The 13585-nt window shown below is 46.9% G+C and overlaps 1 protein-coding gene across 1 annotated transcript in view; it reads right to left on the minus strand.

Annotated features, from left to right (window-relative positions):
• Positions 1–760: 760 nt before the first annotated feature.
• Positions 761–13585, minus strand: part of LOC138666250 (vomeronasal type-2 receptor 26-like) — a 36666-nt gene continuing 23841 nt past the window's right edge. The window contains exons 4-6 of the mRNA XM_069754480.1: positions 9912–10133; positions 1716–1842; positions 761–1623 (exon numbers count right to left, since the gene is read on the minus strand). Of these exons, the coding sequence (XP_069610581.1) occupies positions 761–1623; positions 1716–1842; positions 9912–10133 (1212 nt within the window). The remainder of the gene's footprint in view (positions 1624–1715; positions 1843–9911; positions 10134–13585) is intronic.

The raw sequence follows: 13585 nt of genomic DNA on the forward strand, positions 1-13585 counted from the left end.
GTGCCTTATGACTCCTAGTCCAACCCCATTTCCACCACTGATTAGCAGCTTTCTGTCAATGCACAGTATACACTAAAAGCGGCCAATCAGTGCTGTGGGCGGGGTTATACACAGCTCAGCATTGTGAGCTCTGCTAGATCTGCAGCTAAGAAAACTGTGATTCTATCACAACTGCTGCACCCAGTAAACTAAGTGACACATCGCTGGAATCAGGATCTCTGCTTCTATATTATGCTGCTCTCAGATGAGGTAGCAAAAAAATAGTAGCAGAATTGTTTTAAAGTCTTAAGGATAATATTGTAAAGTTTTGTACCGCCTCAAGCACCCTTGTCTATTGGCTATTATCACCAAGAATGGCTGCAGACTGTGATGCATTTCTCCTGTATCAACCACTCCGAAGACCAATGTGGCACCACAGGGCGACTATTGAAATTAAAGTGTCTCCATGCCCCCACTGATAAAGGGGAGTCTGGGCTACGGGCCACCACTAGGCCACCTTAACAGAAGTTACACGGAGACAACTTTTTATTGGAAATAACATACAGTTACATAGGTTGTAAATAGACCTAGGTCCACCAAGTACAATCTTTCTCCACCAATTACACTTTTTTTTGTTGCTAAATTATCTATAACCCCAACTTTTACTAAAATAGGAGAATTTTAGATATTGTTTCTTTATTTGCCCTTTGATCCACGGCTGGAATGGTCTTTAACTTGAACATTTTGTCAAAAGCCTCAGAACTTTTCTTGCTTTACTCTTTTATTTTTCTGGTGCATAAAAGATTATGAAGCATTTGGGAAAGAAAATACACCCCAAAACACCGGCTGCAGATACAAGGATGGCGAAAACCTCTACAGCCACTGTATACTTCCCTTTGGTGCTCAGGTATGCCGGTATGAAGGAAATCCAGACACTGAAGAAGACCAACATGCTGAAAGTAATGAACTTTGCTTCATTGTATCTGTCTGGTAGATTCCTAGCTGGAAAAGCTATGATGAAACATCCCATGGCAAGGCAGCCGATAAAGGACAACATGAGGTAGAAGCCAAGGTGCTCTTCACATTCAACAATTATCTCACCGGCCTGTGAGTGGAGATCCAAAAATTGGGTAGGGGGATGTGTTCCCAACCACAAGGCACAGATAACTGCCTGGAAAGAAGAGGACAAACCAACAATGGTCCATGGGAGCTTCCTCCCCATGAATCTTCTCATTCGGCTTCCAGGTTTGGTAGCTCGAAAGGCCATAACCACAAGTATGGTTTTTGCCAATAAGGAAGACACTGAGACCGTAAAAGACATTCCAAAAACTGTTTGCCGTAGTAAACAAGTTATGTGTCCTGGATGTCCAACAAAGACCAGACAACTGCAGAATGTAAAAGTAAGCGACAAGAGAAGAAGGAAACTTAGATTTCTGTTGGTGGCTTTAATGACCGAAGAGTTCTGATAATGGGTGAAGATGGCAAGGATGAAGAGGGAAGCTAGAGAAAGCACAATGGCGCTGCAAACAAGAGTTGTACCCAAGAAGTCTTCATAGGACAGATAGATAATTTGTTTTTCAATACATTCATTTTTCTTTCCATTCGGCCATTGGTCATCTGGGCATTTCCAACAGCTGATCATGTCTGTAGGAAAGAATTAAACACAAGGTTGATAGTCTCATATTACGGCACGGCACGTGCCATATACTGAGAGCTATGGTGGTGCCAGCCTTTACCAGTGTGATTGGCAACCTCTCCTCTGGGGCAAGGAACGCAATCATAGCAGCAGGTTGGCTTTCCTTTCAGTATCATTTTCCTGGACCCAGGTCGGCAGCTGTCACTGCAGACAGAACGTGGTGGTGTCTAGGAGAGGAATAGAAATGCGTCACCATCTGGAAAAAGGTGCTAAAGGAGTAGTTTTATTTTTTTATGTCAGTACTTGTTGGGGGCTGTGGGGACACTGATTCTGTGTGAGGATCATCATATTGAGTGGGGTCCATGATACTGTGTGTTGGAGCTTCATACTAAGTGGGAACTATGATACTGTGTGGACCATAATACTATCCGTGGTGGGCTGTATGGATCATTATATTGTGTGGGGGACTGAGGGTTTCATGATACCATGTAATCATACTGTATGTTTGGGAACTATGGGGATATCATACTGTGCGGGAGACTAAGTGCCATGCTGGGGAGCTGTGGGTGACATACTGTATGTTTGGGAGGTATGGGGACATCGTACTCAGTGGGGGACAGTTGGTTCCAAGATACCATGTATGGGGGCTGTGTGTGACATTATACTGTATGTTTGGGAACTATGGGGACATCATACTGAATGAGGGGAACTTTAGGAGCATTATGCTTTGCTGAAGGTCACATTGGGAGCACTGTGTCAGCATCATACTGGGTTGGGGGCACTTATGAGGACATTGTGTGAGAACATTCACTACGGGGTACCATACTGTGTGGGTGGGGTGATTTGGGGACATCATACTCTACGGGTGCCATGGGTGCCACTAAGGGGCTTCAGTAGAGATATAAATACAGTATACATGCAGCAATACATATGGATCGCCCCCAGTAGGTCAATGGGGTACTCGGAGCCGGGCTGTTGTGAATTCCGCTCTTGGGCTCCCTCCGGTGGTTGTAAGTGGCACTTTTGTGAGTTCTGCTCTTGGGCTCCCTCTTGTGGTTTCTAGTGGTATGGCTGCTCCTTGGAGTTAGCTGTCATCAGCTGCCTCCACTTATTGTCTGTTCTGCTCCGCTATTTAAGTCTGGCTCTTTCTTCAGCCTGTGCCACTTGTCAATGTTTCCTGGCTGAATTCACATCTCTGCTTGGATTCTCCTGGTTTCCTGGCCAGTTCTGCAATGATAAGTTCTGGCTTTGCTCATTTCAGTCCACATGTTGTGGACTTATTGTTCTGTGCATTCTATATTTGTCCAGCTTGTCAGTATAGATTATTTCTGTTAGCTGGAAGCTCTGGGAAGCAGATTTACCCTCCACACCTTTAGTCAGGTGTGGAGATTTTGTAAACTCTGTGTGGATTGTTTTGTAGTTTTTATACTGACCGCACAGTATCCTTTCCTGTCCTATCTATCAAGCTAGACTGGCCTCCTATGCTAAAATCTGATTTCATTTCTGCGTATGTTATTTTCCCCTCCTCTCACCGTCAATATTTGTGGGGGGCTATCTTTCCTTTGGGGATTTTCTCTGAGGCAAGATAGGTTTCCTGTTTCCATCTTTAGGGGAAGTTAGATCTTAGGCTGTGCCGAGGGGTCTAGGGAGCGTCAGGTACCCCCCACGGCTATTTTTAGTTGCGCTGCTAGGTTCAGGGTTTGCGGTCAATACAGATACCACCTCCTTCAGAGCTTGTCTCATGTTGTTCCTAAACCACCAGATCATAACAGTACAAGTGGCCAAAAATGAATTAAATGCATCTCAAAAGAAGGAAAAGAAAGTTCTGAACCATTTTTTTTTCTGTGCTTTGGTTTGTCTTTTTTTTTTCCTCTTGATATCTGGGTGGTTCAGGATATATGTTTTGGCATGGATGTTCAGGGTTTGTTTTCTCGTGTGGATCAACTTGCTGTAAGAGTACAGAGTATCCAGGACTATGTTGTCCAGACTCCGGCTTTAGAGCCCAGAATTCCTACTCCTGATTTGTTTTTTTGGGGACAGATCCAAGTTTTTGAACTTTAAAAATAACTGCAAATTGTTTTTTGCTTTGAACCCCGTTCTTCTGGTGATCCCATTCAGCAGGTGAAAATCATCATATCCTTGCTGCGTGGTGACCCTCAAGACTGGGCTTTTTCTCTTGAAACAGGGGATCCGGCATTATTGAATGTAGATGCATTTTTTCAAGCGCTCGGATTATTGTATGACGAACCTAATTCTGTGGATGATGCAGAAAAAACCCTGTTGGCCTTGTGTCAAGGTCAGGAAGCGGCAGAGTTATACTGCCAGAAATTTAGAAAATGGTGTGTGCTCACTAAATGGAATGAAGAGGCTCTGGCTGCTATTTTCAGAAAAGGTCTTTCTGAAACCCTTAAAGATGTTATGATGGGCTTTCCTACGCCTGCCTGTTTGAGCGAATCTATGTCTCTAGCCATTCAGATTGATCGGCGTCTGCGCGAGCGCAAAGCTGTGCACCATATGGCAGTATCCTCTGAGCATAGTCCTGAACCTATGCAATGTGATATCATTTTGACTAGAATAGAACGGCAGGAATTCAGACGTCAGAATAGGCTGTGTTTTTACTGTGGTGATTCGGCTCATGTTATCTCTGATTGCCCTAAGCGTACTAAGAGAGTCGCTAGGTCTGTTACCATTAGTACTATACAGCCTAAATTTCTCTTATCTGTGACCCTGATTTGCTCATTGTCGTCCTTTTCTGTCATGGCATTTGTGGATTCAGGCGCTGCCCTGAACTTAATGGACTTAGAATTCGCCAGGCGCTGTGGTTTTTTCTTGCAGCCTTTGCAGAGCCCTATTCCTTTGAGGGGCATTGATGCTACACCCTTGGCCAAGGATAAACCTCAGTACTGGACACAGATGACTATGTACATGGCTCCTGCACATCAGGAAGATTGACGTTTTCTAGTGTTGCATAACCTGCATGATGTTGTTGTACTGGGATTTCCATGGTTACAGGAACATAATCCGGTGCTAGATTGGAAAACTATGTCGGTTCCTTTGATGTCAATTTCCTCTTCCCCCTCTTCTGAGGTCCCTGAGTTTTTGTCGGATTTCCAGGATGTATTTGATGAGCCCAAGTCCAGTTCCCTTCCTCCACATAGGGACTGTGATTGTGCTATTAACTTGATTCCTGGTTGTAAGTTCCCTAAGGGCCGACTTTTCAATCTGTCTGTGCCAGAGCATGCCGCCATGCGGAGCCATCTTAAGGAATCTTTGGAGAAAGGGCATATTCGGCCCTCTTCGTCACCATTGGGAGCGGGTTTATTTTTTGTTGCTAAGAAGGATGGCTCCTTGAGACCCTGTATTGATTATCGTCTTCTTAATAAGATCACGGTCAAATTCCAATACCCCTTGCCTTTGCTTACTGATTTGTTTGCTCAGATTAAGGGGGCTAGTTGGTTTAGTAAGATTGACCTCCGAGGGGCATATAATCTTGTTCGTATTAAACAGGGTGACTAATGGAAAACTGCATTTAATACGCCCGAAGGCCATTTTGAATACCTTGTGATGCCATTTGGGCTCTCTAATGCTCCATCTGTGTTCCAGTCTTTCATGCATGATATTTTCCGCAATTATCTTGATAAATTCATGGTCGTATATTTGGATGATATTTTGATTTTTTCCAATGATTGGGAGTCTCATGTGAAGCAGGTCAGGATGGTGTTCCAGATCCTTCATGATAATGCTTTATTTGTGAAGGGGTCTAAGTGCCTATTCGGAGTTCAGAAGGTCTCTTTTTTGGGTTTTATTTTTTCTCCCTCGTCTATAGAAATGGATCCTGTTAAGGTCCAAGCTATTCATGACTGGATCCAACCCACATCTGTGAAGGGTCTTCAAAAATTTTTGGGCTTTGCTAATTTCTATCGCCGTGTCATTGCCAACTTTTCCAGTGTGGTTAAGCCCCTTACTGATTTGATGAAGAAAGGCGCTGATGTGACTAATTGGTTCTCTGAGGCTGTTGAGGCCTTTCAGGAGCTTAAACGCCGATTTACTTCTGCCCCTGTGTTGCGTCAACCGGATGTTTCTCTTCCTTTTCAGGTTGAGGTCGACGCTTCTGAGATTGGGGCAGGGGCCGTTTTGTCTCAGAGGGAGTCTGATGGTTCTTTGATGAAACCGTGTGCTTTTTTTTCCAGAAAGTTTTCGCCTGCGGAACGCAATTATGATGTCGGCAATCGGGAGTTGTTGGCTATGAAGTGGGCGTTTGAGGAGTGGCGACATTGGCTTGAGGGAGCTAAACACCGTGTTGTGGTCCTGACCGATCATAAGAATCTGATTTACCTCGAGTCGGCCAAGCGGCTGAATCCTAGACAGGCTCGATGGTCCCTGTTTTTCTCCCGTTTTGATTTTGTGGTCTCGTATCTTCCGGGATCTAAGAATGTTAAGGCTGATAGGCCTGACCGCTGTCCAGTGGGGAAGCTGTTTGTTTCTGATAGATGGACAAGTAAGGTAATTTCTGAGGTTCATTGTTCAGTGTTGGCTGGTCATCCTGGGATTTTTGGTACCAGAGATTTGGTTGCTAGGTCCTTTTGGTGGCCTTCCTTGTGTCGCGATGTGCGTGCTTTTGTGCAGTCCTGTGGGACTTGCGCCCGGGCCAAGCCTTGCTGTTCCCGCGCTAGTGGGTTGCTTTTGCCTTTGCCGGTCCCTGAGAGGCCCTGGACGCATATTTCCATGGATTTTATTTCGGATCTTCCTGTTTCCCAGAAGATGTCTGTTATCTGGGTTGTTTGTGACCGGTTCTCTAAAATGGTCCATCTGGTACCTTTGCCTAAGTTGCCTTCCTCCTCAGATCTGGTTCCATTATTTTTTCAGCATGTGGTTCGTTTGCATGGCATTCCGGAGAATATTGTGTCTGACAGAGGTTCTCAGTTTGTCTCTAGATTTTGGCGGGCCTTTTGTGCTAGGATGGGCATTGATTTATCTTTTTCTTCGGCGTTTCATCCTCAGACTAATGGCCAAACTGAGCGAACTAATCAGACCTTGGAGACCTATTTGAGATGCTTTGTGTCTGCTGATCAGGATGATTGGGTGTCTTTCTTGCCGTTGGCCGAGTTTGCCCTTAATAATCGGGCTAGTTCGGCTACTTTGGTTTCACCTTTCTTTTGTAATTTTGGTTTTCATCCCCTTTTTTCTTCTGGGCAGGTTGAGCCTTCTGATTGTCCTGGTGTTAATTCTGTGGTGGACAGGCTGCAGCAGATTTGGACTCATGTAGTGGACAATTTGACGTTGTCTCAGGAAAGGGCTCAACGTTTTGCCAACCGCCGTCGGCGTGTTGGTCCCCGGCTTCGTGTGGGGGATTTGGTTTGGTTGTCTTCTCGTCATGTTCCTATGAAGGTTTCTTCTCCTAAGTTTAAGCCTCGGTTTATTGGTCCTTATAAAATTTCTGAAATTATTAATCCGGTGTCTTTTCGTTTGGCTCTTCCTGCCTCTTTTGCCATTCATGATGTTTTCCATAGATCTTTGTTGCGGAGATATGTGGTGCCCGTTGGTCCCTCGGTTGACCCTCCTGCCCCGGTGTTGGTTGAGGGAGAGTTGGAATATGAGGTTGAGAAGATTTTGGATTCTCGTTTTTCGAGGCGGAGGCTTCAGTATCTTGTCAAGTGGAAGGGTTATGGCCAGGGGGATAATTCTTGGGTTGTTGCCTCTGATGTCCATGCTACCGATTTGGTTCGTGCTTTTCACTTGGCTCGTCCTGATCGGCCTGGGGGCTCTGGCGAGGGTTCGGTGACCCCTCCTCAAGAGGGGGGTACTGTTGTGAATTCCACTCTTGGGCTCCCTCCGGTGGTTGTAAGTGGCACTTTTGTGAGTTCTGCTCTTGGGCTCCCTCTTGTGGTTTCTAGTGGTATGGCTGCTCCTTGGAGTTAGCTGTCATCAGCTGCCTCCACTTATCGTCTCTTCTGCTCTGCTATTTAAGTCTGGCTCTTTCTTCAGCCTGTGCCACTTGTCAATGTTTCCTGGCTGGATTCACATCTCTGCTTGGATTCTCCTGGTTTCCTGACCAGTTCTGCAATGATAAGTTCTGGTTTTGCTCATTTCAGTCCACATGTTGTGGACTTATTGTTCTGTGCATTCTATATTTGTCCAGCTTGTCAGTATAGATTATTTCTGTTAGCTGGAAGCTCTGGGAAGCAGATTTACCCTCCACACCTTTAGTCAGGTGTGGAGATTTTGTAAACTCTGTGTGGATTGTTTTGTAGTTTTTATACTGACCGCACAGTATCCTTTCTTGTCCTATCTATCAAGCTAGACTTGCCTCCTATGCTTAAATCTGATTTCATTTCTGCGTATGTTATTTTCCCCTCCTCTCACCGTCAATATTTGTGGGGGGCTATCTTTCCTTTGGGGATTTTCTCTGAGGCAAGATAGGTTTCCTGTTTCCATCTTTAGGGGAAGTTAGATCTTAGGCTGTGCCGAGGGGTCTAGGGAGCGTCAGGTACCCCCCATGACTATTTTTAGTTGCGCTGCTAGGTTCAGGGTTTGCGGTCAGTACAGATACCACCTCCTTCAGAGCTTGTCTCATGCTGTTCCTAAACCACCAGATCATAACACCGGGCCCTTCGGTTCTCGTCAGGGATGTCACGGTGGCTGACCCGGTCCATGGCCCTAGGGGTACGTCCGTTGATAAATTGGCGAAAGCTCTTTAAAGGGATAGTGTTCGTGACGCCACCTGTGGTATTCAGTCAGGGTGACCGACGCTGCTTAGGGGTCCGCTGTGGTGATGTTATGGCAGTTGGATGGTATACCTTCCCACAGGTGAAGTATGTCCCCAGGGCTTCCCAGAGAGTAGATGATGAATGATGTGAGGCATAGTGAATAACGAGGACACAAGGTTGCAGTATCTTTACCTTTACTGAAGGCTTCAGTGTCCACAGTCCAGGGCACCAGACCACAGGGCAGGCAGAGTCCAGCCGCTCTGAAGGCAATTCCAGAGTCCCCCTTATCCAGGTGGAAATCAGTAGCCTTCCTCTAGCGCCTGAGTGTTGTAGTTCCTCCCTGCTGAGCTTCTCGGTGAGGTCCTCACAACTATCGTGGATGTAATTTCTCTTTCTCTCTGTCCCCCTGACGGATAGGACACACCCGTATGACTGATGGCCTGAGGTTTTTTTTACAGGGACCCTATGACGCCCCAGCCCCCACAAGTTGCCACCGTGCCTCCTGGGTATAAGGTCGGGCAGCCAACGTGGAATCAACTGTCCTGCCAGTATCTGAAGTAACGCATAGAGATCCTTACTCACTCGGTGTTCTGGCTACCGGCTTCTGCGCTTCAGAAGGAAGCAGCCTGCTCCTGGCTGGTCTCCCTCTGATATTCCTCTCCTTTGCTATGACTTCGTTTCTCACTCACTACAAGACAATTCCCTTTGTGTCCTTTCTTAGGATGCTGCCGCACGTGGGGCAGGTGCAGCTCCGTGGACCCTTGTCCTCTGCAGACCTCAGTCTGCTTCTGGCTCCCTCTCGCTCCAGCCAGCTTCTGTCTAACTTCCTGTCCAGACTACCAGTTTTACCTAATTGTGAGGAGTGCCCTAATAGATAGAAGCATGGCTCCCCCTGGCGGCCTGGAGTGTGAAGTGTGTTGTGTGGTTAGTGATACCTGGTAAGGTGATCTCCTTTATTGCCCTCAGACGTAACATCACTCCCCCTGGTGGAAGAATAACATTACTGCAACGACCAGGACTCTGGGGCGCTGCACATATCCCTCTCATATTTTTTTTAAAGCTGGGAGGCATGAGCCCACTTATTCCACCACATATTTTTTTGAGGATGTGAGTTGGGTTGGGTTGAAGGAACCTCATGATTTCTATGTATTTTCCTGACTACAATAGAGATGTTACTATGCATTTTGTAGCTACAGCAGTACAGCTTTTTTTATAGCTGCCAAGTGGGACAGAATTGGTCTCCTAACACCATCCTTTTGCTTCACTATTACGAAATAACCTTAATTTGTCAAATCAGTCCTAGAGAAAAGGCCCATAATATCAGTGCCCACCATGCTGATTTTAAGGTCAACATTCGGTGCCGCTTTTCTGATGTTTCCAGTCCCCGAGATGGTCATACTGTAATATGAATATATTCTAGCTCTTTATTGAATAATGTACATGCATTAGACCCTATGATAGACGATCACCTGATTGCTTATGACTGCAGAGACGCTATACTAGAGGTCAGCCTTCTCTCATTCACTCTCCTTCTAAGAGAAATCCTGCACTGTCTACTGTCTTCAAGCACAAACGAACAAGATGTCTACCTGGGCAAGACGATCAGCCCATACAATGGCTGATACATCAACCGACACGTTTTCCCCACAGCTAGATGTGATGTTTCCAACTCTGATACTTCTAAGTTTCTCCTTGCGTCGGGTCACCCTATTAATCAGATCGTACATAGGAGCAGAATCTCCATGTTCATCAAAGTATACGTCCTCTCCAGCGCTATTGGTAAACTGCACTCTTCTAAGAAATTGATGAAGCTGCATGAAGAAACATATACAGGATATACAGAGCATAAATGTCACAATTGCTATTAATTACCAGTAAACATTCTTGGGATCTAAGTTCAGTAAAATGTACATTGGTAATCACCCACAGATTGAATATGCCTTATACCAGGATCTGCACCACATCTGATGACTGTTCTGCAAAGTATGCTTCATCTGGAAGTGAATGAACTTACCATAACATGGTAATTACTTTTGAAGAGTCATGAGGCGGCGCTGCTCTCCTGAAGAGTCATGAGGGGCGCTGCTCTCCTGAAGAGTCATGAGGGGGCGCTGTCTCCTGAAGAGTCATGAGGGGGCGCTGTCTCCTGAAGAGTCATGATGGGGCGCTGTCTCCTGAAGAGTCATGAGGGGGCGCTGTCTCCTGAAGAGTCATGAGGGGGCGCTGCTCTCCTGAAGAGTCATGAGGGGGCGCTGCTCTCCTGAAGAGTCGTGAGGAGGCGCTGCTCTCCTGTAGAGTCATGAGGGGGCGCTGCTCTCCTGAAGAGTCATGAGGGGGCGCTGCTCTCCTGAAGAGTCATGAGGGGGCGCTGCTCTCCTGAAGAGTCATGAGGAGGCGCTGCTCTCCTGAAGAGTCATGAGGAGGCGCTGCTCTCCTGAAGAGTCATGAGGGGGCGCTGCTCTCCTAAAGAGTCATGAGGAGGCGCTGCTCTCCTGAAGAGTCATGAGGCGGCGCTGCTCTCCTGAAGAGTCATGAGGGGGCGCTGTCTCCTGAAGAGTCATGAGGGGGCGCTGTCTCCTGAAGAGTCATGATGGGGCGCTGTCTCCTGAAGAGTCATGAGGGGGCGCTGTCTCCTGAAGAGTCATGAGGGGGCGCTGTCTCCTGAAGAGTCATGATGGGGCGCTGTCTCCTGAAGAGTCATGAGGGGGCGCTGTCTCCTGAAGAGTCATGAGGGGGCGCTGCTCTCCTGAAGAGTCATGAGGGGGCGCTGCTCTCCTGAAGAGTCATGAGGAGGCGCTGCTCTCCTGAAGAGTCATGAGGAGGCGCTGCTCTCCTGAAGAGTCATGAGGGGGCGCTGCTCTCCTGAAGAGTCATGAGGAGGCGCTGCTCTCCTGAAGAGTCATGAGGGGGCGCTGCTCTCCTGAAGAGTCATGAGGGCGCGCTGCTCTCCTGAAGAGTCATGAGGAGGCGCTGCTCTCCTGAAGAGTCATGAGGCGGCGCTGCTCTCCTGAAGAGTCATGAGGAGGCGCTGCTCTCCTGAAGAGTCATGAGGGGGCGCTGCTCTCCTGAACAGTCATGAGGGGGCGCTGCTCTCCTGAAGTGTCATGAGGAGGTGCTGCTCTCCTGTAGAGTCATGAGGGGGCGCTGCTCTCCTGACGTCATCGAGTGGTGCTACTTTTCTGAAGTGTCATTGGGTAGTGCTAATATCCTGAAGAGTCAACCAAAAAAACAAATATGGACCACAGAGCAGTAGATTAAAATAATCAGGCTACAAAAAATACATAGAGACAATACTATCATGGAAAAGAAAATTGTAAAAACAGCACGTCAAATAATGAAGATAGCAATGAAATGGCAGTAAAAGGTATAGATACTCATGAACACTCTAATTATAATATACTAGATGGTGGCCCGATTCTAACGCATCGGGTATTCTAGAATATGCATGTCCACGTAGTATATTGCACAGCCCACGTAGTATATTGCCCAGTCACGTAGTATATTGCCCAGTCACGTAGTATATTGCCCAGCCACGTAGTATATTGCCCAGCCACGTAGTATATTGCCCAGCCACGTAGTATATTGCCAGTCACGTAGTATATTGCCCAGTCACGTAGTATATTGCCCAGCTACGTAGTATATTGCCCAGCGACGTAGCATATTGCCCAGTGACGTAGTACATTGCCCAGACACGTAGTATATTGCCCAGTGATGTAGTATATTGCCCAGTGACATAGTATATTGCCCAGTGACGTAGTATATTGCCCAGTGACGTAGAATATCTCACAGCGACGTAGTATACAGCACAGAGCCACGTAGTAGATTGGCCAGTAACGTAGTATATTGCCTAGTCACGTAGTATATTGCCCAGTCACGTAGTATATTGCCCAGTTACGTAGTATATTGCCCAGCGAGGTAGTATACAGCACAGAGCCACGTAGTATATTGGCCAGTAACGTAGTATATTGCCGAACGACATAGTATACAGCACAGAGCCACATAGTATATTGGCCAGTAACGTAGTATATTGCCGAGCGACGTAGTATATTGCCGTGTGACGTAGTATACAGCACAGAGCCACGTAGTATATTGCACAGCGAAGTAGTATACAGCACAGAACCACGTAGTATATTGGCCAGTCACATAGTATATTGCCCAGCTACGTAGTATATTGCCCAGCTACGTAGTATATTGCCCAGCCAGGTTTGTCACAGGTGAAAAAATAAAAAATAAACATATACTCACCTTTCCGAAGGCCCCCTGTAGTCCACGGCAGCTTCCAATCCCAGCGTTGGTATGGGCACAGGACCTGTGATGACGTCGCAGTCACATGACCGTGACGTCATGGCAGGTCTTTTTAGCGCATGCACGCAGGGCCTGTGATGACGTCGTGGTCACATGACCATGACGTCATGGCAGGTCCTTGTCGCGCAGGCGCGCAGGGCCTGTGATGACGTCGTGGTCACATGACCGTGACGTCATGGCAGGTCCTTCTGCCATACCATCTTTGCCACCGGAAACTGCAGCGGAAGATGGCGGCCGGCGGGAGCAGCTCAGCGGACTACAGAGGGTGAGTATAGCAGGTTTATTTTTTTTTTATTATTTTTAACATTACATCTTTTACTATTGATGCCGCATATGCAGCGTCAATAGTAAAAAGTTGGGGACACACAGGGTTAATAGCGGTGGTAACAGAGTGCGTTAGCCGCAGTATTACGCGGTCCGTTACCGCCGGCATTAACCCTGTGTTAGCGGTGACCGGAGGGGAGTATGCGGGCGACAGTGTCATGATTCCAATGGCAGGGAATCACGAAAGGACAAGCACCAACGAGCTCTAGGGTGATGGAACCTGAGCTGACCGCAACCCTAAACCTGAACACACAAATAACAATAGCCGGGGAACATGCCTACGTTGATCCTAGACGTCTCGCACCAGCCGAAGATCTAACTTCCCCTATTAGAAGAAACACAGACCTCTCTTGCCTCCAGAGAAATACCCCACAGAAATAGCAGCCCCCCACATATAATGACGGTGAAATGAGAGGAAGGCACATACACAGTATGAAAACAGATTCAGCAAAATGAGGCCCGCTAAAACTAGATAGCAGAGGATACAAAAGTAAACTGCGCGGTCAGCAAAAAACCCTTCAAAAAACCATCCTGTAATTACTTGAACTCATGTTCCAACTCATGGAACATGAGGAGCAATTACAGCCCACTAAAGCAACCAGCAGCAAAGAGACAATTATATGCAAGCTGGACA

This window comes from Ranitomeya imitator, chromosome 2 (genome assembly GCF_032444005.1).
Source record: "Ranitomeya imitator isolate aRanImi1 chromosome 2, aRanImi1.pri, whole genome shotgun sequence".
Classification (NCBI taxonomy): Eukaryota; Metazoa; Chordata; class Amphibia; order Anura; family Dendrobatidae; genus Ranitomeya; species Ranitomeya imitator.